The 20,965-nt window shown below is 38.0% G+C and overlaps 2 protein-coding genes across 2 annotated transcripts; one reads left to right on the top strand and one right to left on the bottom strand.

Moving 5' to 3' along the window:
* The first annotated feature begins 5,813 nt into the window (after positions 1-5,813).
* Positions 5,814-10,504, top strand: LOC104598415 (RGG repeats nuclear RNA binding protein A). The gene is made up of 7 exons (XM_010260458.3): positions 5,814-6,309; positions 7,197-7,494; positions 7,619-7,684; positions 7,844-7,970; positions 8,752-8,910; positions 9,013-9,069; positions 10,085-10,504. The coding sequence occupies exons 1-7, from the start codon at positions 6,126-6,128 to the stop codon at positions 10,268-10,270; spliced, it is 1,077 nt and encodes a 358-aa protein (XP_010258760.1). The 5' UTR covers positions 5,814-6,125; the 3' UTR covers positions 10,271-10,504.
* A 1,442-nt stretch (positions 10,505-11,946) lies between these two features.
* On the bottom strand, positions 11,947-20,200 carry LOC104598414 (GTP-binding protein YPTM2-like). Its single transcript, XM_088890588.1, has 8 exons — positions 19,966-20,200; positions 18,443-18,515; positions 13,834-13,881; positions 13,704-13,751; positions 13,005-13,076; positions 12,750-12,905; positions 12,533-12,636; positions 11,947-12,278 (listed from the first exon to the last, which is right to left on the bottom strand). The coding sequence occupies exons 1-8, from the start codon at positions 19,977-19,979 to the stop codon at positions 12,182-12,184; spliced, it is 612 nt and encodes a 203-aa protein (XP_088746714.1). The 5' UTR covers positions 19,980-20,200; the 3' UTR covers positions 11,947-12,181.
* Positions 20,201-20,965: the final 765 nt, after the last annotated feature.

The raw sequence follows: 20,965 nt of genomic DNA on the forward strand, positions 1-20,965 counted from the left end.
TTGGTGTCCTTGGGAGGTGTCTCCAGTTCGACATCATCTACTAACTTTACCTTGCCATTCAACGCGGCCACATAGCACTTTCGTGACTCTAGTTGGTCGCCTCGTACTACCCCTACTCCATAGCTCGTCGGGAACTTCATTGACAAGTAGTAGGTTGACACCACCGCATGTAGGGCATGCAAAACTGGCCGACTTAAAATTGCGTTGTAGGGGGATGGAGTCGCAACCACCAAGAACGTGTGCTCGAACCACACCATGTTGGGCCAGGTCCCTACTACGACTGAAACTATAACTCTACCGAGTGGCTTCACCACATCTCCACTAAACCCGACCAGGGGTGTCTTTGATGGCTGCAAGTCTTTCCGCTCAAGCTTCAGCTTGTTGAATGCCTCTAGGAATAAGATATCCGCAAAGCTGCCTGAATCCACTAGTATCCACTTCACCCTCGAAGTTGTTGATCACCATCTTGACCATGAGCGCGTCGTGTAGGTACTGGATCTCGTGAGCGTCATCCTCGGTGAAGTAAATCACTTCCTCAACCTGAGGGCGCTTCGACGGGTTCTCTTCCTCATGTGTTAGCTCCCGAACTAATGCCTACCCCACTGCCATACTGCACCCTGCAACAATAGATCCTCTGGTGACATGTTAATCACCTCATGGATTGGCCTGACCTGCGGTGGTGGTGGTTGCCGAGGTGGTTGTTGATCGTTCCGCCTGCTCGGCTCTGGTGCATCTCTCTGTTGGTTGGTCAGCAGGTTGGTCCGCTACTTCCCTGTCTTCATACTTGATGAAATGCTGTAGGTACCCTCGGCAAATCAGCTCCTCGATTTCATCCTTGAGGTTGCGACAACCTTCAGTGTTGTGCCCAACATCGCGGTGGAAGTGATAGTATAGGTTGGGGTTTCTGGTTGTCGGGTCTCCTCGCATCCTGGGCGGCCACTTGACATAGCAAAGTGTCTTTTATCACCATCAGAATATCACCTCGCTTTGCATTTAGGGCTACGTAGTTGGACCTTTGAATGCGAGGGGTCCTAAATTGCCGATCTGACCTAAAACCCCGAGGTGGTGACTTCTTTAGCGACTTGCTTTGCTTTGCCGACTTGCTCTTTCGTTGCCGGTGCTTGATGTTGTTGTTACCTTCATCTTCTCTCTTCCTCTTCTTGCCTTGGTGTAGCTCTAACTGGGACCCAAGGGCTTCCTCTGCCTTGGTGAATTTGTCGGCGTCGTCGAGGAACTTCTCCATGGTCTTTGGAGGGTTAAACCCAAGATCCCAATGAAAATCGGCATGGTGAACCCCCTTCTAGGCCGTAGTGAGTTGCACGACGCGGTCGAGGTTAGGTATTTGCAAAATTTATGCGTTGAATCTCTTGATGTAACTCCTAATAGACTCATTCTCTCGTTGGACCATGTTCAAAAGGCTTGTCGCAGACTTCAAACACTCCTTACTTGTGATAAAGTGAACGGTGAGTAGGTCCACAAATTGTGCCCAACTCTTGATCGATCCCAGTGGTAAGTTCCTATACCACAATTTGGCCATGTCTTTGAATGTTATCGAGAAGGCCATGCATAGCCTTGCTTCATCTACTTCGATAAGTAAAATTAGGGACTGGAAGCTATCAACGTGGTCGTTGGGGTTAGAGTTCCCATCGTACGTCTCCAAGGTGAGCATCTTAAAGCCTCTCGGCCGTAGGGCTGAGATGATTTCTGCGGCGAGGGGGGAAGGCCGGCTCAACAAGACAAGAGCCGGATGTGCAGCCACTGAGCTCACTTCTTCCCTCCCCTTCTCTTTTGCTACTGGTATATTGATTTTAGCCGAGGCGCAGCGTGCTCTGCGATGATGTCGCTTCTTTGCTGCATCTTGGTTAGTGTTGTTGACTTCGGTCTTGGCCTGAGTTTCACCCTATTATTCTCTCGATCTTGAACATTGTCGCGAAGAGGAAGTTGGTCTCTATTGCTAGCATTCTCGCAAGGATGATGCTGACTGTTGCGAGGGTTAGAGGGGTCTCAAACTAAGTCTGCGCTTCTTACCCTGGGATGGTGGTTACTGATCTAATGCTCATCATTATAGTGTTGTTGTTGATCATTCTTGCTTTGAAGGCTATTCTGGGGGCGATTTCGCTAGTCCACCACTTGGCGAGGTGGTGGTGTGTGCCGACCTATTGCTAGGTCCCGATGTGAGGTTTGGCCCCGAGGAGGGGTGGGGACCCGATATAGCCTCGCATCCTGGGGAGGAGACTGGCGCCCTTTTTGTAGGTTCTAAGTTTGGTTCTGATTCTGCGGAAGAGGGGGAATTGTTGTTGATAGTATTGCTGGTACTGGTAGTGCTGAAACTACTGAATTTGCTGCATTTGGATCTGCTTGATTCACACACTCTGCATCAGCTCATGGAACTGTTGCGCTCCGACCTCGGGAGGAACCATGAAAGGTTATGGGACTGGGAAGGCGGCGCTCACATAAGGCAGAGGTGCGCTAATCGATTGGGTGTTGAAGGTCTGGCTGTAGATTGTTTGTATGCCCGAAATGGTGAGGGGGATGGTGAACTGGCCAATCATCACTGAGGGGGTCTCAAGGTTCAGTGCAGGTTGGTCGTGCCCCTTAGTAACACACATGTCTATGCCCTTGTCGATGTTGCTTGACGATGCCATTAAGTATTGTAGAAAGTAAAGAAGTAAAGTTGGAACTTAAATTTTGGGTAGCGTTTCCCACAAATGGCGCCAATTGTTGGTGCGTGATCTGGTTGTTCCTAGCTTGATGGCAGCTCAGACGTCGATTGCATAGCTAGCCGGTCGAACTGCAAGACAGGAAGGATCAGAGAACCCGGGGTGGCTAACCCAGTATGGTCGTTCCGATGTTTAAGTTAGTAATTGGTTGTGTGCGAGTTGAAAGCTTGGGAGTATGAGAGCTAGTAAGCAGTAAATTGCGTGTACCTTGTACTGTTGGGGTTGGTACCTTTTTATATATGGAATGTCGTGCACCTCACGGAACACCTCCGAGATCCTCAACGCGTGCTGTTAGGAGTCTGTTCCGCACCAAGAGGTGGATATCGTGCTTAGATGATAAAGTTTATCGTGTCCCTCCGATTCGGGCGGGATGAAGGCAAGACCTATAGTCGTGTAGTGTGATCCCGAAGAGCTCGGAGAGAGTTGGCTTGCTTCTAGAAGTTTGCTACATGTCACCTCGGTAAATTGGGCTACCATGAGCTGTTCGGTCCTCGGTCTTGTCGAGGTGAGCCGAGGTGCCCTAACTTGTTGAGGTGGCACAAGGTGTCAAATCATCGTCCAATCAGCAGGTTACATCCACGTGTCCTCTCATGAGCAAGTCGAGTCAAATCAACTTTCATCAATAATATTTTCATTAGGTTTATTATAATCGAATCCATCGGGTTAGACCTTATTGTCTTATGAATTAGTCAGTTGAGTTCTGAGTTTAAAATTATACACGCTATTAAGTTTATTTTAATTCCAGGTTCTTAATATTTCTTGTAAAGTCAGTTCTAATTCAACCAGGACCCAACCCATTGGTAGCCCTATATTCAAATTATGACATTCGAATTCAAGCGGTAATGCTAATGAATTATTCAAATTATGTCAAATCTCAAATTCGAATTCTGAGTTTCAAATACGATTTAGTTAAAACAGCTGATTGGATTGATTAACCCATCACCCATCTAAGTTTCTAGGTTTGTTTAACCTGAATCATTTATTTGCAAAAATCCTTAACTCAACCGATGTGCAATGACAATGATTAGATCAGCATGTTTTGGGTTGCAAAAAACCTTAACTCATCACCCATCTAAGTTTCATCTTCTTAAAATTTTTCTATCATTAATAATAATTTTCATTTTGCACAATTGATATATCATTTTTACACAAGCTTCTATAATTTATCTTTTTACATTTTTATCTATTAATTGTATAAAAATTATGGTTCATTTTCTAGGATATTAGTATTATCATTAATAATATATAATTTTCATTACCGCAATGATTAGATCAGCATGTTATGGGTTGGACATGATTCTCATTTTCTTAAAAATTTTTATCATTTTAATATTTTTCATTTATCACAATTGATATATCATTTTTACACAAACTTCTATAATTTATTTTTGGGTAAATTTTTTAATGGTTTAGTTAATTGATTAAATGTACATTTGAAAATTGACTGATACTATTCTTACTATTTTTGACAATCGATTAATACTTTTCTTACCGTTAACATCCGTTATTATTCCGTCTAAACCCGTATATATCTAAGACTACATGGTATTTAAATTTCTTTTAAAACCTAATATTACTCCTCCCTCGTCCCAATTTCCATGGAACTATAGAAATCAACGTTCCTGAAAACTTAGAAACAAAACTATTTTCTGCAATCTATATAAGTTCCTGGAGAACTTAAACAAATCTCCCTTATAAACAAAACCCGTAGGCCTCGAGATATGGAAATGGAAATTGTATTGCACGAGCGGTGCGACCCTGGAAACATAACTATTTTCTGTAAAATCTGGCTAACTCTGAAACACCTGCTTTCCTTCATCCATAGAAGGCCTCCTCAGTTTGCCGCTTTCCTAAAATCCTATCTCTGAAGCACCCGCTTTCCTTCAATACATAGAAAACCTCTTTCTCAGTTTGTCGCTTTCGTTCAATCCTATATCTGAAGCACCTGCATTACAATTTCCATTTTCTACTAAACCCCTATTCAGCAACCCATGATCATGAACTCTTTTTCAGTTTGCCATTGCTGAAAGGGGGCTAAGCGTACACACATATCTCCCTTATAAACAAAACCCGCAATGTAGGCCTTGAGATTTGGAAATGGAAGTTGAAGTCCACGAGCGGTGCGGCTTTGGAAACAACTATTTTCTTGAAAATCTGGCTACCTATCTCTGAAACACCCGCTTTCCTTCGATCCAATAGAAGGCCGAAAAGGAACAAAAGTTTTTTAGAATTTTATTATTTCAAAAGTTGATTTAAGAAACACAATTGAAAATTCTTAAAGTGTCAACCAATTCTAGGAGCTCCAACAGGGTTTGATGAATCAAAGTTTTTTTTTTTTTTTCTTTTCCTGTTTTATTTTGAAAATTTGGATAAGACTAAAGGGTAAAATAGTCTTTTTTGTCTTTATGTGAACGGGCACTAACGGTAAGAAAAATATTAATCAATTGCCCAAAACAATAGAAAAAGCGTTAATCAAGTTTAAGTTTTCTTTACATGTTGATTTTGATTTTCTTTTTATTATTCTTCTTTTTAAATAAAAAAGTGATACATTAGAATATATAAAACAAATTCCTAACTTAAATTAATAACTTTTTAATTTTCAAAATATTTTACAAAAATACAATCGAAATGCTAAGTGTTGGATTGGATGATCAGGCAAAAAAAATTGGTCCAGACGGATTAGGTTTAGGTTTGGACACTGGAGGGTTGGTGAAAAGATATAATAAAGTGAACAGAAGTTAAACATAGTTATCTTGGTCATATCAAAATTATTATTGTTTCACTTTTTCATAACTTGAAGGGTATTTATATCCTTTTACATGTCATTTAACACATTTTAAAACAAAGTACAGGATACAAATATGAAACATTTTCCCCAACGAGATGCTACTGATCGTGCGGTTGATATTTAACCAACAGCGGAATGCTACGGTTTACGGTTTAGATTTTATCTACTGGCTATGATCAGTTGAAGAAAGCGATCTATAAAATTAAACGGCTCTGATCGATCTCTTCTGGAATCTGGATAATCGTACAATGGCATCTTCATAATTTTCCCCCAGAAGAGGAGGCAAAATTGGATAAAAAAATCAGGTGAAGCATTTCATTTCACACATAAATCCACAAGAAGGAGAGAGAGGGAGCGATAAATAGCGGCTTGAGATTAGGTTTTATCAATTCTCTCTCTCATTTCTTAGCTCCCCACTTTCACTACTCTATCGTTCTTTCCTGTATTGCGGCTAGGGTTTCTGGCTGCCTCATTTCTAAAAGAAAAACCCTAAAACAAGGTCTCGGTGATTGTCTGCTACGGATCTGTATCGATGGAGTTGATGAACAACTAGGGTTTTGCGGTTCCTATCGCAGTTTCAGTCTCTGTGAGTTGGGGTTGTTCTCCGTCGGGACATAATGGCAACCGCTAACCCTTTTGACTTGTTGGGAGATGATGACAACGACGACCCGTCGCTGCTGATCGCTGCCCAGCAGCAGAAGGTGGCCGCGAAAAAAGCCCTAGCTCCGACGCAAGCCGCCGCCCCCCAGCAGGCCAAGCAGGCTAAGCTGCCCACCAAGCCCCTCCCACCAACTCAGGCTGGTAACTTTTCTTCATTCATTCTCTCACCGCCGTCTGTAGTATATGAAACTATTTTTCTTTCTTGCTGTTTGTTTATTCAATTGAGTAGGTTTATTGGCGTCTTATGTGGATTCCCCTTGCTGTTTACTTCCGTGGTTCGTACGATACACATTAGAGTGGAAGCAACGCGTGGCTCTTATTGTTATATGGAGAGTTTTGAGAGAACACTTGGAGATGATTATGTATTTATTTATGCTGACAAGAGTCGCAGCATCAGAATTTGTTCTCATCGTTGGTGTCTTATTTATTCTAATTCCTCTCTTTGACTTGGTTTAGAGGCAGTATCCACCTCATTCTAGTCCGATTCAGAAGCTTCTCATTGTGGGTTATTGTTTTTAGATTTTGTTTCATATGTTAGTGATCATTTATTTTTATCTTCTGTTCGACTGGGATAAACGAAGATGTAAACTTGTATATATGTATATTAATGTTTATAGCTCTGGCCAAAGAAGTTGAGCCAGTTGTTTAGTTCTCCGTGATTGGAACCAGAAAATACTGAGCTCTCCTGTTAGGTTATTTATTTTTTTTTAATTTTTTTTTCACGGTTTCATCCTTGGGTTCTATAGAGCCAGTATTTCGTTATTGCGCAATCTCTTCGTCCTCTACTAGTAGCTAGGCTTTTCATGTCCTTGGAAGAGTTTAAGTAGGCAGTTTCTTGCTTAGATCTTAATGCCATTTTAAGTTTCATTATGGTGTCTTTATCTTACACAATGAGCTGGTATCGGAAGTTGGCAATTTAGCATGCTGATATTGTGTTGAAATAATTTCTTCTATGAATATCGTATACCTGTATATCCGTGGCTGTGCATACATGTTTTATTTCTCTTATTTTCCTTTTTTTTGAGTAGTAAGGGAGTCTAAGAACGAATCTTCTCGCGGAGGCCGGGGTGGTGGACGTGGCCGAGGTGGTGGTCGTGGATTCAATAGAGACTCCAATAATGAGAATGCATTTAATAATAATGGAGTCTCTGGTGGATATGGTGCTCCCGAAGATGGAGATACTGCAAAATCCTCAGAAAGGCGTGCCTACGGTGGACCACGGGGTCCTTACCGCGGTGGTCGGCGAGGTGGATTCAGTAATGGAGAAGAGGGTGAGGGGGAGCGCCCTAGGAGGGTATTTGAACGTCGTAGTGGGACTGGACGCGGGTGAATATTCCTTTTACATGTTTTACATATTTCTGTATTAATAGAGCATGTGCAATCTTTGTCTTCTCGATGTTTCTTTGTGTTTGTCCTCTCATTTGTTTTTCAAATGTCGTCATGCTTGCAGAAATGAGATTAAACGTGAAGGAGCTGGTCGTGGGAATTGGGGAAGGCAAGCTGATGAACTTGTTCAGTAAGTCTTTTAATTTCATCATCAGCTTACTTTCATGGTTCTGGATATCTCTGTAATGCCATCCCCTCACTCTGTTTGAGTTACACATTTCGTTTTTCTTGTTTTCATCCTTTTTCCATTGATTGTCTCTTATTTCCTTTTATATTTTCCCCGATTTAGGGAGACTGAGGAGCTTTCAATTGAGAAGACTGCAATAACTGAGAAGCCAGTGGGAGAGGAAGAAGCTGGTGATGCCAACAAGGAGAATCCCACAAATGAACCAGAAGAGAAGGAGCCTGAAGATAAGGTGAATGATTTCTGTTACCTTGGTAAAATTGATTTAGTTGGAATGGTGGATGACTTTTGTTATCTTTTTCAACAGATTTTTTATCATCATATTAGATTAGTAGATATCTTTTTTTTCCCTTACAAACCAACTCCAAACTACTTTTTAATGCATGGTTTTCCTTACAAACCAACTCCAAACTAATTTTGAGTCTAGGGTACAGAAATATATTCCTGTGCTGAAAATGTTAACATTCTTTTTCAACAAGGACCTATAGATTTGAAGTTGGTAAATATTTCCTACAAGTGTTGCACATTTTGTAAATGCCTGGTGTCTATTATTCCATGTATATATTTTGTAAGTAATGCAAAATTCCAACAGGCATAAGAAATATAAAAAATTGTTTTGGGTAATTTACTTGTGTTCTGAACTAATATGGTATGATGTGTTTGAAATATAACACTCTCCTGTTGCTGATGAAAATCATGCATGACAGTACGTTATTATTTGGGATATTACCAAATTCCTGTCATCTATTTTTTTGTGGTCTCTTCAAACCCGCCCTTAAAATGGTCAGGGGGAATGAGCGAATAATGTGTTAACTGAACCTTTCTAATCATTATTAGTTTATAGGCCTTTTTTTCACTTAATATTAACAGGTGAGATTAATCCATTTTTCTTTTATAATCAATAGTTCTCTTGTTTCTTGGTCTTGGGTAGCCTTTCTTTTTAAGTGAACCTAGCCTCTTGTTCATTTTGCATGGTATAATAGGTAATCATGATCTTTGTTTTTTGCTGATAGGAGATGACACTTGATGAATACGAGAAGGTACTGGAAGAGAAGCGCAAGGCTTTGCAAGCACTGAAGACTGAGGAGCGAAAGGTTAATCTCGACAAAGACTTTGAATCCATGCAGCAACTTGCAAACAAAAAAGGAAATGATGATGTCTTCATTAAATTGGTGAAGCCTTCTACAACCACTTATATGTTTTGTTCCACTCTTAAAATATAACCAGGCTGAAAGCTAATGTATTAATTTGTTTGTCACTTGATTTCATTTTAGGGCTCGGATAAGGACAAAAGGAAGGATAATACTGACAAAGAGGAGAGAGCCAAAAAGGTAAACCCGTTTTCCATTTTGTTACTTCTGTATTCTTCTTCTTTTCTAATGTGCTTGAGGAGTTGTGGTCTAATTTTTATCTTAGATAAAGTTGATTTGTCCAGCTTAATATGGTTTACTTGAAACTAGCCTCTGGTTCATTCTCCAGGGCCATTAATGAAGTCCCTCAAGTTGCTGAATATTAGGTTAACAGTATTTTTTGGGGTACAACAATTTTAGGTTAACAGTATATTTGGGGCATTAATGAAGTCCCTCGAGTTGCTGAATAAAGTCCAAGAGGCCCAGATTCTCGGCTACTGTGACTCTTTTTAATCTTATTTTTCATTACGTACATTTCATTATTATAGTTTCTTGCCCACAAAAATATTTCTTTCTTCCGTCTTTATATCATAATTGATGTTTTTTGTTAACTTAAGCCATGGAATATTATGTGAAAGTAGGTTGGTTATCAATTTAATGAGAATGGATTAGCTGTATTTGATAACTGTTTTACGGGATGTTGGATCATATGGGCCATGCTAGCCATAAAGTGCATATGGTCCACAATTACTCAATCTCTTGTATCTATGGTTGTGTGGTGCAAACACAGCATGTAAAACTGCTATCAAGTTCAGCTAATCCACTCTCTAATAGGGATTGGCTATACCATGTAATAGTATGTGTTGTAGGATTTGATCATACTAGTCCGACTGTTCTAGGTTTTGAACTTCTGATTCACAAGATTTTATTAATTCCTTTTTCCATTTAGATAAGATAGTTATCACGGAGTGCACCAGAAAATTTTGGGTTTTTTGAATACTAAGATATCCCTTTACATGGGAGAGACGAAATTCAACCCGTCTAATGGATTATTGCTAGATGTTTCTCAAGCATTTGAATCTTGAGTTATTGGTTCTAATTGACCTGTTAAAATGCGACTTTTATCTTGTTGAAGTTATCTAAGAATATACTATCGCAAAAGATTCAATCCTCTTTATCATATTGATGGACTTGTTACTCAAATTTGTTGATGCAGTCTGTGAGCATAAATGAATTCCTTAAGCCCTCAGAAGGGGAGAAGTACTATAATCCTGGAGGCCGAGGCCGCGGCCGTGGTGGACGAGGGTCTAAAGGTGGATTTGGTGGAGGCAACATGACGAGCAATGAGGTGGCTCCTTCAATTGGAGATCCCGGGCAATTCCCAACCTTAGGCGGAAAGTGAGATTTTATTCTCTTCATTCCATTCAGTCTCTATCTGCCTTTGTTTTGGGGTCTTCTGTTTTGATCTACGAGGAGTTGGTGAGTGACACAGTATAACAGGAATAACGAGTTTTTGCTGTACGAAAAGATTCCTTGAACGTTTTTTTAATTGTATATTTTAGGTGTTTTAACGAGTTCATTTACTGTGTTATCTACTTTTCTTCATATGATGATTTGGAATTCTTGATGCCCCCAACTTTTGATAACTACCGCAAATTGGGTATTGGCGAGGAGAAAATGAGATGTCATCTCTTGCTATGAGCTCCGGTGGTCGGTCGGTCTAAGGCGTTCCGATATGGTCAGTCACAAGGGGATGTTGAAAGTTGATTACTCTCTCCTTTGCCTTCGGGGTATTTATTACTTTGTCTATCAAACCCATATCCAAAGATTGAAATCCTCTTGGCTCAGTCCCAGCATGAGATTTTAGATGTATATTGACCTTCCCATCACACTGGATTACACGAGGTTATTTACTTGTGACAGTCGTAGAGACCGATAAGTTTCTCCCCACGTGATTATTTTACTGTACTGTTGGTCATATTTTCCAACTCGAGTTCTTCTCCAGGCCGTATGTCGTATGGAAGGAAGCTATAAGCCTGTAACACTTGCAGGGGGAACACCGGAACAGCACCGGCCCAAAGGATGGAGCTCTGTATTGCTTCGAAATTTTAACTAAACAGTTTACCTAGCTTAGCCTCAAGTTGGATATGCACCCCTAGATGGATAAACATGGATAATGGTTGAAAATCTGCTTCTTCCTTCGTCTTTATGCATACGCAAAAGAAAGTGATAAATGATGTTCAAGGAATATGCATGGATGTGCATGCGCAGATATTGTTGTGGAAGGAGCTAAAATAAATAAAAAACCATTAATTTGAAGATTAACTAATTATTTTACTTATTAATATTTTTTATTTGATTTATATTATCATATATCGTAATTAATAAGAAAGGTTGATGAAAATGGCTTAAAAGTTGATGCTTAAATCATACGTAACTTTGAAAAAATGGGCCCCAGTAACTGATTTGTTAACCATTCAAGTATGCAACATTTGAAGGTGTTTAGTTTGGTTCTATTTGAATCACCTCAAAAGAACTTTTTTATGTTTGATAAAAACCATACGAATATCACCAAAAGAGATCAACATGAAGAATAAAGTTACGAATATTCTATTTCTATCACAAGGAATGGATTGTACGCTTCTAGTTCTAGTAGGTGCTCAAAGAAAGGCAAGTTTTATGGTATAAAAAGGTTTGCAACCTACTGGGATTAATAACTTGGCTGGATTTATTTTACTTGGTTGCATTGTTAACGCTTGACACTAATGAGACGTGTAGTCACCACGTTGTCAAATGATTGGGTCTAGTTGTCATGCTGCCTCTCATCCTGGTAACCACATTTAATATAATTTTTTTTTTCACTATTTTGTGCATTTCTTTTCATATCAGGAAATCCGTTTCTTCTATCCTGATCGTAAGACAAGCCACAAAAGCCAAGACACAGGTCGACGAGCCCAACCACCAAGTAAAATTAAATTGTTTTGCGAAGCAAAATTGCATTGGCATCCACCCATGTGCCATACATATTAAGCCATGCCATGTAAGGTTTCCAAAAGATGATATATGATGATAGAAAGATGCAACACAGAAAAGAAATAACTGCAACTAATATTTCTGATTTGTACATGCCTTCTTAGAATCAAGTAGTTGAAAAGAATGGATCTTAGCAACAATCTGAAGCAACCAAAATGAAAAGCAAATCATGATAAAGCGGGTTGGGAGTGATCAGTCGTTTAGAATTCAAGTAGAAAGAAAAGACAACTACTTTTACATACCATTGAGCAGGAAACACAGTACCAATAAATACTTGAATCTAAGAGGAGCAGCATCCAGTCTTCTGAGCAACAGGTTGTCCTTGGAGCTGCACCACTGGAGGCCTGGCATTGTTCATGGCCGGTTGGCTTGCCATCCTGCAGTAACCAAAACCAAACAGGAAATGAAATATATAGGTAGCTGATACAAGGTCATCCACATAAACAAATGTAACTGAAAGACCCAGCTGATGCTGGACTAGAAGTGAGAAGTCACACCGACGGATGATAATCATAATACTACACTGCAAAGCCTTCTCGCGAGAATGCAAATCAGTGTACCCCCCCCTCCCCCCCGCCCTATTTGATATGTGATATTATTCCAATGCATAGAAAGCAAGCATAAGCAGTACCTATTCTTGATTTCAGCAGCCATAGCCATGAAGGCTTGTTCCACATTAGTTGCATTTTTCGCACTGGTTTCCATGAATGGTATCCCAATTTCATCAGCAAAGGCCTAAAACAACAGAAAGAAAATATGAAGAAACCATTTTTCACATCTCCAAGAAGAACAGGAGTTGCTTCAACAGAAAAGTAGTCACCTAAAAGCATGGGAATTATCAGTAATACCTTAGCTGTCTCATAAGAGACAACTTTGTTTGCTGTAAGGTCGCACTTGTTCCCAACCAGAAGCTTGTTGACGTTTTCACTAGCATAGCGGTCAATTTCATTCAACCATTGTTTGACATTGTTAAAGCTCTCTTGATCTGTTACATCATATACCACCTGCCCAAGAAACAACCAAGTTTGAGATAATTGAATTGCAATGACAAGTAGAGAGAGGGGCTATGCAAACAAAGGAAAAAGAAGTGGGAAATGACTGACTATAATTCCATGAGCACCACGGTAGTAGCTGCTAGTTATTGTCCTGAAACGTTCTTGCCCAGCGGTGTCCCACTGCAAAATTCATACAAGCAGAATGTGTTAGCATGAAAAAACACCAACTAAAAAGGTACGAGTGCCCAAAAAACCAAATTGACTCCAATATGTGGTCAACAATCAGTCAATATTAGAAATAAGGTTCATTACATGATCATGCCATGAATTCCAGAGGGACAAGCAGAAGCTATCCACCCTTTCAATGGAAAACACACCACAAATGTGAATTAAAATAAAAGGCTCTAGCTAGGATAACCCTAATAAAAAACACTGGCTCAACAATATTTCATGGGGAGGGCTGTGCAATAAAATTATCTGGGGCAAAAACAAAACAAGGTTGGCTGATCATTAGACCCAGGACCAGAAATTCTCCTCAATCTTGAGCAGTTGGATCTTTCAAGGTAATCTATTGAAATTTAGTTCCACACTTTCAATATTTCTCTTATCCCACAGCAAGGGCAGAACCAGGATTGATGAACATTTCTCAAATAAAGTTCAGAACCATTAATTAAAAACAAACAATATCATATAAGTCTTCTAGGCCATAAGGAACACAACTATTTGGTATGTGCTACACTGCTTACAGCCATTGTCATATAAGCAACCAAGAATAGATAATGCATCTAAAATTTTAACTATACTCACAATTTGAAGCTTAATTGTCTTCCCGTCCTGCTCCACAGTACGTATTTTCTATAAATAAAAGATGGGAGTACAATTTAGCACCACGCACCTATGTAACAAGGAAGATTTAGTACTAGTAATAATCACTTACAAAGTCAACTCCAATGGTGCTGATGTAACTCTCAAGATATGAATCATCCTGTTTGAATGATCAAAGAGGAAAAAGATGATTGAAGAGCAATGAAATTTAATTCCATAGGAATAGTCACAGTAGCTCATATTTAAAAATGCATAGACAACATAAAAAGAAATCTTCAACCAATGAGGCAAAGATGCCACTACAGACAGAGTTAGCATCAATTAAAAATAAATAAAGACAAGCAACACCCATGCCTAAATTGTATTAAAACCATCAATTTTAGTTTTACTCAAATTAACATGTCTGGCATGAACAATTAATATATATATATATATTTACATTAAATAGATTTCAAATTCCAGATACATATCTTGACAAACCCTCTTTCCACAACCATAGGATAATACTGATGTTGTTCCACCCCCCCACCCAATCAAAAATAACAAAATAAGGAAAAGAAAGAGACAATAAACACCACAGAAACAGAGAAAAAAACACAAACCACAACCTTCCAAAGACACTCAAGAGCACATTAGGAGTCAGCCCACTAAACCTCTAAGTGTAAATTATATTGTTTATACATTCACACATATACATGTGTGAATATATACATATGTATATAATTTTTAAAAAAATTTTATGTATATAAATAGAATACTCAACACAAATACACATACACAAGCTTTTTTTTCTTTTTTTTTGTATTTTTTCTGCATTTAAGAATGCAATTTATTCTTTCATAGCAAATTCATATATTTTCTTTGTTAAACATTGTTTTAATATGTATCCTATGATTTTGAAATTTTATTTGTTATTTTGCTTTGTGCCTGAACCTTCCCTTTATCTAAATCAAATAACCTGTTTACTTAATTTGCATACTTCCTAGTTTATCCATACATATGGATGTGATTTATTTCTTTACTCAATTTATATATTTACTTTTTATTAAATGGAAGTTCTTTTTAACATGATATTGTTTTGTTTTTATTTTGTTTTTTACATTTATATCCTTTTTGTCTAATAAAATAATATTTTTACTTAATTTGCATTTAATCTAGTCTATTTTTTAATGTATACTAATTTGTAATTTTTTAAATGAATATTTCTCATCATATTCAACTTCCTTATCAGAACTAAAGGGCTTGTAAGTGTCAGTGGATAAAAAAGAGTTTGTAATTTTTGTTTGATTTTATTCTATTAATAATTTCTATTTTATTTATTTTTATTTTTTGATTTAAAAAAACCATAACTATCAATTTTAGTTTGTAGATTGATCGGTCCCATTTTCAAGTGTCATGGATGAATATATGCAAGATATTTTTAGTCCAGCCAAATAAACAACCAAATTTTCTTAAATTTTGGAGAATATATAGACTAATATGCTTTTAATAATTTTCTTTCTGAAGTATAAGGTTGTATAGATGAGGCACGCGCCTCATCCAATCTGAGACCTAAGCCTCTCACTATGTATTCAACGAGGTTGAGGCAAGGCAGTTTGGCTTTGCCTCACCTCATGGAGTACATCTCACTGCCTTCTAAAACACTGCCTACTGCTTCCACTCTAATGAAGCTTGGAACATACATCAGTCAAACCCCCCTCAAAGAGTGGGAAATGCCCTTGTGACTGGGAAACACCTCAAATCCCTGAAGGCCTTGGTTTCCCCAATGAGCAATCAGCAAAATTGAACTTGATTGTGTCTTCAGGAATCAACAGAGCTGAAACAGAACCTCTCCACTCTCTAACTGAAATCTCTAAACTCCTTTGTGGTCTTCAGCCAATGAGCCACCCTGTTAGTAACAAGATCAATTGATACCTTTTTGTTTTTGTTTTTGTTTTTTCGTTTTATTTTTGAAACTGCAAGGTAAAGTATTTCATTATAAGCCAAAACATGATACAAGGGTAACCCCTGTACAATGAGATTCTGTACAAGGGAAAACCAAACTGACCCAATTACAATAAGCCCAATAACAAACAAAAAAATCTTACAGGTTCCTGACAAAAAAGAAAATCCTGATAAAAAAAAAGAATTTGTGTCAGATTTTGAATATAGAGTGATTTGCCAATCAAGAAAACACCATGCCAAATACTTTTTTGAACACCTCTTCTTTTGAACCCTGCCTCCCCACGATAATTCTGCTATTTCTTTCACATCACACTGCCCAGAAGACTGCTGTAGGGATGATGCTCCAAGCTAACTCTGGCAGCCTTGCTTAATCTCCTTAAAAACTCACAATGCAACAAAAGATGCTTAGAGGATTCCACACTTCTATTGCACATGATACAACCCACATCCGCCACCTCTAAACCTCTTCTGACTAAGTTGTCCCTTGTCAGAATCTTATCAAGCAGCACTGACCAAACAAAGGAAGCCAATTTAGATGGCACATTTCTGATCCAAATCCTGTCACTTGGGAAGTAAGATGCATCTTCCCTTGTCAAACTGTTGTAGAATGAATTAACAAAAAATTCACCTGATTTCTCTAAGATCCACTTGCTTTTGTCTTCCCTTGCACCATTTGTCCTTGGTATACAAATTCTGTAACAAACCGATCAAGGAACTCACCTCCCAATCATTTAGGTTCCTCTGGAACTGAGGATTCCAAACACAACACCCATTCTGCCTTTCCATACATTCAGCCATTGTTGCACTATTGTTTATTATTATTTTTTGATAAATATTGTTGCACTCTTGTTCACAGCAATCTCATAAACTGAGGATGAATTTTCTGAATTGCCTTCCAGAAAAGGACCCTTTGTCCATTACCAACATCATATTTTACACCCATTCATAAAGGACCCTTTGTCCGTTCAGTTCGTAGTCAGAATTGGAATTGCAATGAAATCCTTCAGAATAGGAACCGGAATGGTCTGTTCCCATAGCCTGTTTAATTCAAACGGGAATAGGAATCAGCTGGAATGAAATCTCATTCCCAAGGGAGGGGGCAGGTATGACGATTCCCTCAAATGGGGGAATGCCCTTCAACCAGGAATGGGAACGGGATCCTCATTCCGTCCAACCAAACAGTTGGAATAGGGATGGGCCATTCCAATTCTGATTCCACACCCCTATTCCCACAAACCAAATGGGCCCTTACATCTTCTCTCCCAATCTCTTCTACTAGAGCCATACTTGGAAACAATTAGCCTCCTCTACAAACTTTTCGGCTGCTCTTTAAACCTCCACAACTATTTCCCTAACAGGGCATCCCCAGACCCCTTTAGCTTTGGATTTGCAAATTGTCTTGCAATTTACCATTTGAGAGGTATTGTCTTCCAAGAGGCTAACTTTCTATCAACTTTTTCAATAATAGGCTCCCAAATGACTTTAGATTTGCATTTATCAACCATTCGCATACCAAAATATTTGGTCGGAATTCGGAAGTCTACCAACTCTACATCCCCAACCAGGCACCAGCTGTCCATTCCTCTAGATCAACAAATACTTCTAATGAGTGCTCCTTTCTAATGAACACTTTTGCATTTCTTTCTTCCTAAACCAACCACAGAATTGGCTCACACCTATAATGCTCAGATATGGATACAGACTTGGACATGGACATGGGAAATGGGAATACAACCGTTTCTTAAAATTCTGGACATGGGTGTCTGTTGGTTGGGGCTTCTTCTATCATTTGTGGGCTGGTTTGGCTTTATTTTGCTCTTTGGGGCTGGGTGATCTCTCGTCACCTTTGTTGTATCTTCCTCTTCTTTCTTAAATAAATTTCATTTTTTATTTATCTTAAAAAACACCAACACTACTGATTTGAAGATTTTCAGGGTTGACCTCAAAAAAGGCATTGCAGGTAATCTGGAAACCTGTAGAATTTCAGGAAAAATCAATGGTTTTAGTGGTATCTGGACATTTGTTTTGGAGGGGAGGGGATTGGAGTGGTAGTAGTCCTTTTAACTCATTCTTTGGATAAATGTCCTTGCTCAATAAGATTACTGAGAGTTGTGCACTTGAAGCTCTGTGCTTGGAGGTCAATCTTTCATAAGTTGATCTTTAGTAAATCACATATCATGAATTTGATCTAGAAGGTAGAAACTACTTGTAAAACCATAAAAATAACAACTTTCCAAAACTTATTTACATGAAGGGCCTCTTAGTTGATTCCATGTACATATTTTGTTTCTTTTTATGCATTTTACTTTGAGGCATCAAAACTAAAGCAATATCTATGGTAGGTAGCACTGGACAATGAAAATGTTTATTGTTACATCAAACATTGACATGTATGGTCATTTCCAACACTTAATAAAAATAAAACGATAACAACTAAAGCCTGTAGTTATATAACCAAGTGCATATTATAGACACGATTGTAGCACAGTTGTGATTAATTTAGTAATGTATTTAAAATAAAATGAAATGTAATACCAAGTCAAAACTATTTCATTGATTGACAATTTCAGAAGTATCTGGTTGGAAACATGAAATTTTTGCTAGGAACACCATTGCTGATATTTACTAACATGAAATATGGGAGATTGGGTACAGATATTGCTTGAGAGGATGGCTCATGAAGACCAACTTATTGGGAAAAGAACAAATTTTCTATACTTTACAAGAACCCTATTGAATTAAAGAAAAAAAAACTAGATTGCATTTTTTGAACTTACAGCAAATCTCAGAAGGAGACATGATTTGCCAACACCAGAATCTCCGATGAGCAAAAGTTTGAATAGGTAATCACTACAAAAGAGACCAGCAGAAAAGATAGGCTTCATTATAAGTCATAATTTAGTTGCAGAAGGCAAAGACACGTGCTGTCTAGTAAAATAAACTTGCAAAACAGTAATAATAAAGTAAGTCCATTCTATACAGTTTATATTTTCTTTTGGACAGTTCAAGGGTGTATTGATCATTACATAGGAATTTCTTGTCATTCTTTATAACCTTTAAAGGTGTATGACCGTATGGCCAATGTAGGTTGTTAAATAGACTGGAACAAAACTTAAAAGCAGCAACTTAGTTTCTATGGAGTAGCTCAATTATGATTTCATTCACAATACCCTTAAGTATATGCACAATCTGAAAAAGTAGCCCTTATGTAAATATACTGCAGGCATGCCCATGCATTACTGCTTTGGGACATGCACTTTTCAGACTAGTTGAGTGGTCTGTGCAAAAGGAAGGTGAGAGAGGTGTTGGGATAAATAAATTAGAATTTTTGCATGGTGATCTGGTCATAAAGCCAAGGTAAGTATTGACTTCACATCTACGTTATTGCAACATGCATTCCCAATCCAAAGTAGGGAAATAAACATATACACACGTAACCAAGCCATATATGAAAGAATGCATAGAGTAACACGATTCCAAACAAGATTTTTACCTTTAACAAAATCGTCTTCAACTTTTCAAAATATTATGAAAGAAGTAATCGGCCCTTCTATTGGACCCAAAGAATCCTATACTTAAATACCTTGGTTTGGATACCAAATGGATTATAAACCTAGAATAGCAACATCGAACTCTCACGAAGCTTGTGAGAGTCCTAGACCCTATTCCCCATCCCAACACCTAATCTGATTAGCAAAAAACCAAGATGATAGTAATCATGTGGTGATTAGACCTTATGCAACCAGAAATCTTAAGGCCATCAAGTTACAAAATTCCAAATTCCCATGAACAGTGTGCTAATTGTGTTCCCATAAGCAATTCATCTAATTATTATTGGTGAAAAGACAAATAAAAAACGAGAACAACAACATACTAGCACAAGTTATCTGGAATCTCATGGAATAAGCAAAATGAAGTCATGCACATGAATATACAGTTCAGACAAATTAACCTCACTAGCTACTCCAAAAACCATCAATCAAAACCAAACACGGGATCTGAACACCTGGATCTAGGTATTAACGTCAGATCGCCACTTAACGGAAAATAAGCACAAAAATTAATGATAAATTGGCCAACCACCAGAAAGAAATTATAAGCATCATAACAAAAAAAAAATAATAATAATAATAATGATAAGTCTACCCTGGGTTAGAAAGAAATCGTCACAGATCTAGTAAAATTTAACAAAGCTCCTCAGAAGCCCATTAAGAGGATCCAACCTTAAACAAACGTGAACAGTTCTGAGGTAAAGTAGATGCTGGACAAGTTTTGAGAATTGAGGATTACTAGAACTTACTATTCCGGATTCATGATTGTATATCGCTGAGACCGACCAAGCTATACCGACAACGGCGATTTTGATGGGCTTCTGTGGCTTTTCGTCAGGAAATCAAACGTAACTTTGGATTCTTCACCGGGAAAAAAATGTGAATGCGAAGAAGAAGATTCAAAAAAAAGGGAAGTTTGAACAGAACACGAAATGGAGAAAAGAAGAAAAGAAATTAACGAGGCGAGAAATCCGAACTCCGAATAGCCAAAAAGCTCGGGCGACATATTAGTAGAGAGAATGGCCGAGGCCGAAAGGGAGGAAGTACAAATACCATTTTACCCCTAAACGCGTGTTCAATTTGTAGTTTGACTTTCTCAGAGAACTACTTGAACGCGAAGTGGAAAGTACGTAAAATTGTAATTTTATATTATTCTTTTGGCGGGTTTTTGTCTTATAAGTTTTCCTGGGTGGGCAATCGGAATTATGCATGGTAAAGTGTCTTAGAAACGGCCACGTGTTTGGCAAAAGACTCAAATTCAATTATTCGTGAGTTTTGATTTTTTGGGGTAAATTGATGAAACGTCTCCTATACTTTCTATAGTTGCGATTCAATACCCTGATTTGTGCTAGTAGCACTGTTTCCCCCCTGAACTTTCTGACATTTTTGCATCTACACCTCCTCCTTTATCTTATGCTGACAGAAGTGGGCAAAATTACCAAGATATCCAACTTTGACCGCTTAAATGGTAAATTGGCTTTTAAATTTGCCATTCCCTATTACATTGACCATAAAATTCATAAAATCTGTCTTTTTTTTTTGCAAATTCCATATAGTTTGTTGAATTATATATATATATATATATATATATATATAAATATATATATATATATATTTTTATGTATCTCTTACATTTTCTACCTTTTTATCAAAATATATATTTTTGAAAATTTTATCATTTTCTTTGTTTTTTTTTTCTTTTTTTTTCTTTTTTAACTTGAGATATATAATTATTTTTTGAAAATTTTA

The sequence above is a fragment of the Nelumbo nucifera genome, chromosome 6, assembly GCF_055504915.1.
Source record: "Nelumbo nucifera cultivar China Antique chromosome 6, China Antique-T2T, whole genome shotgun sequence".
Lineage (NCBI taxonomy): Eukaryota > Viridiplantae > Streptophyta > Magnoliopsida > Proteales > Nelumbonaceae > Nelumbo > Nelumbo nucifera.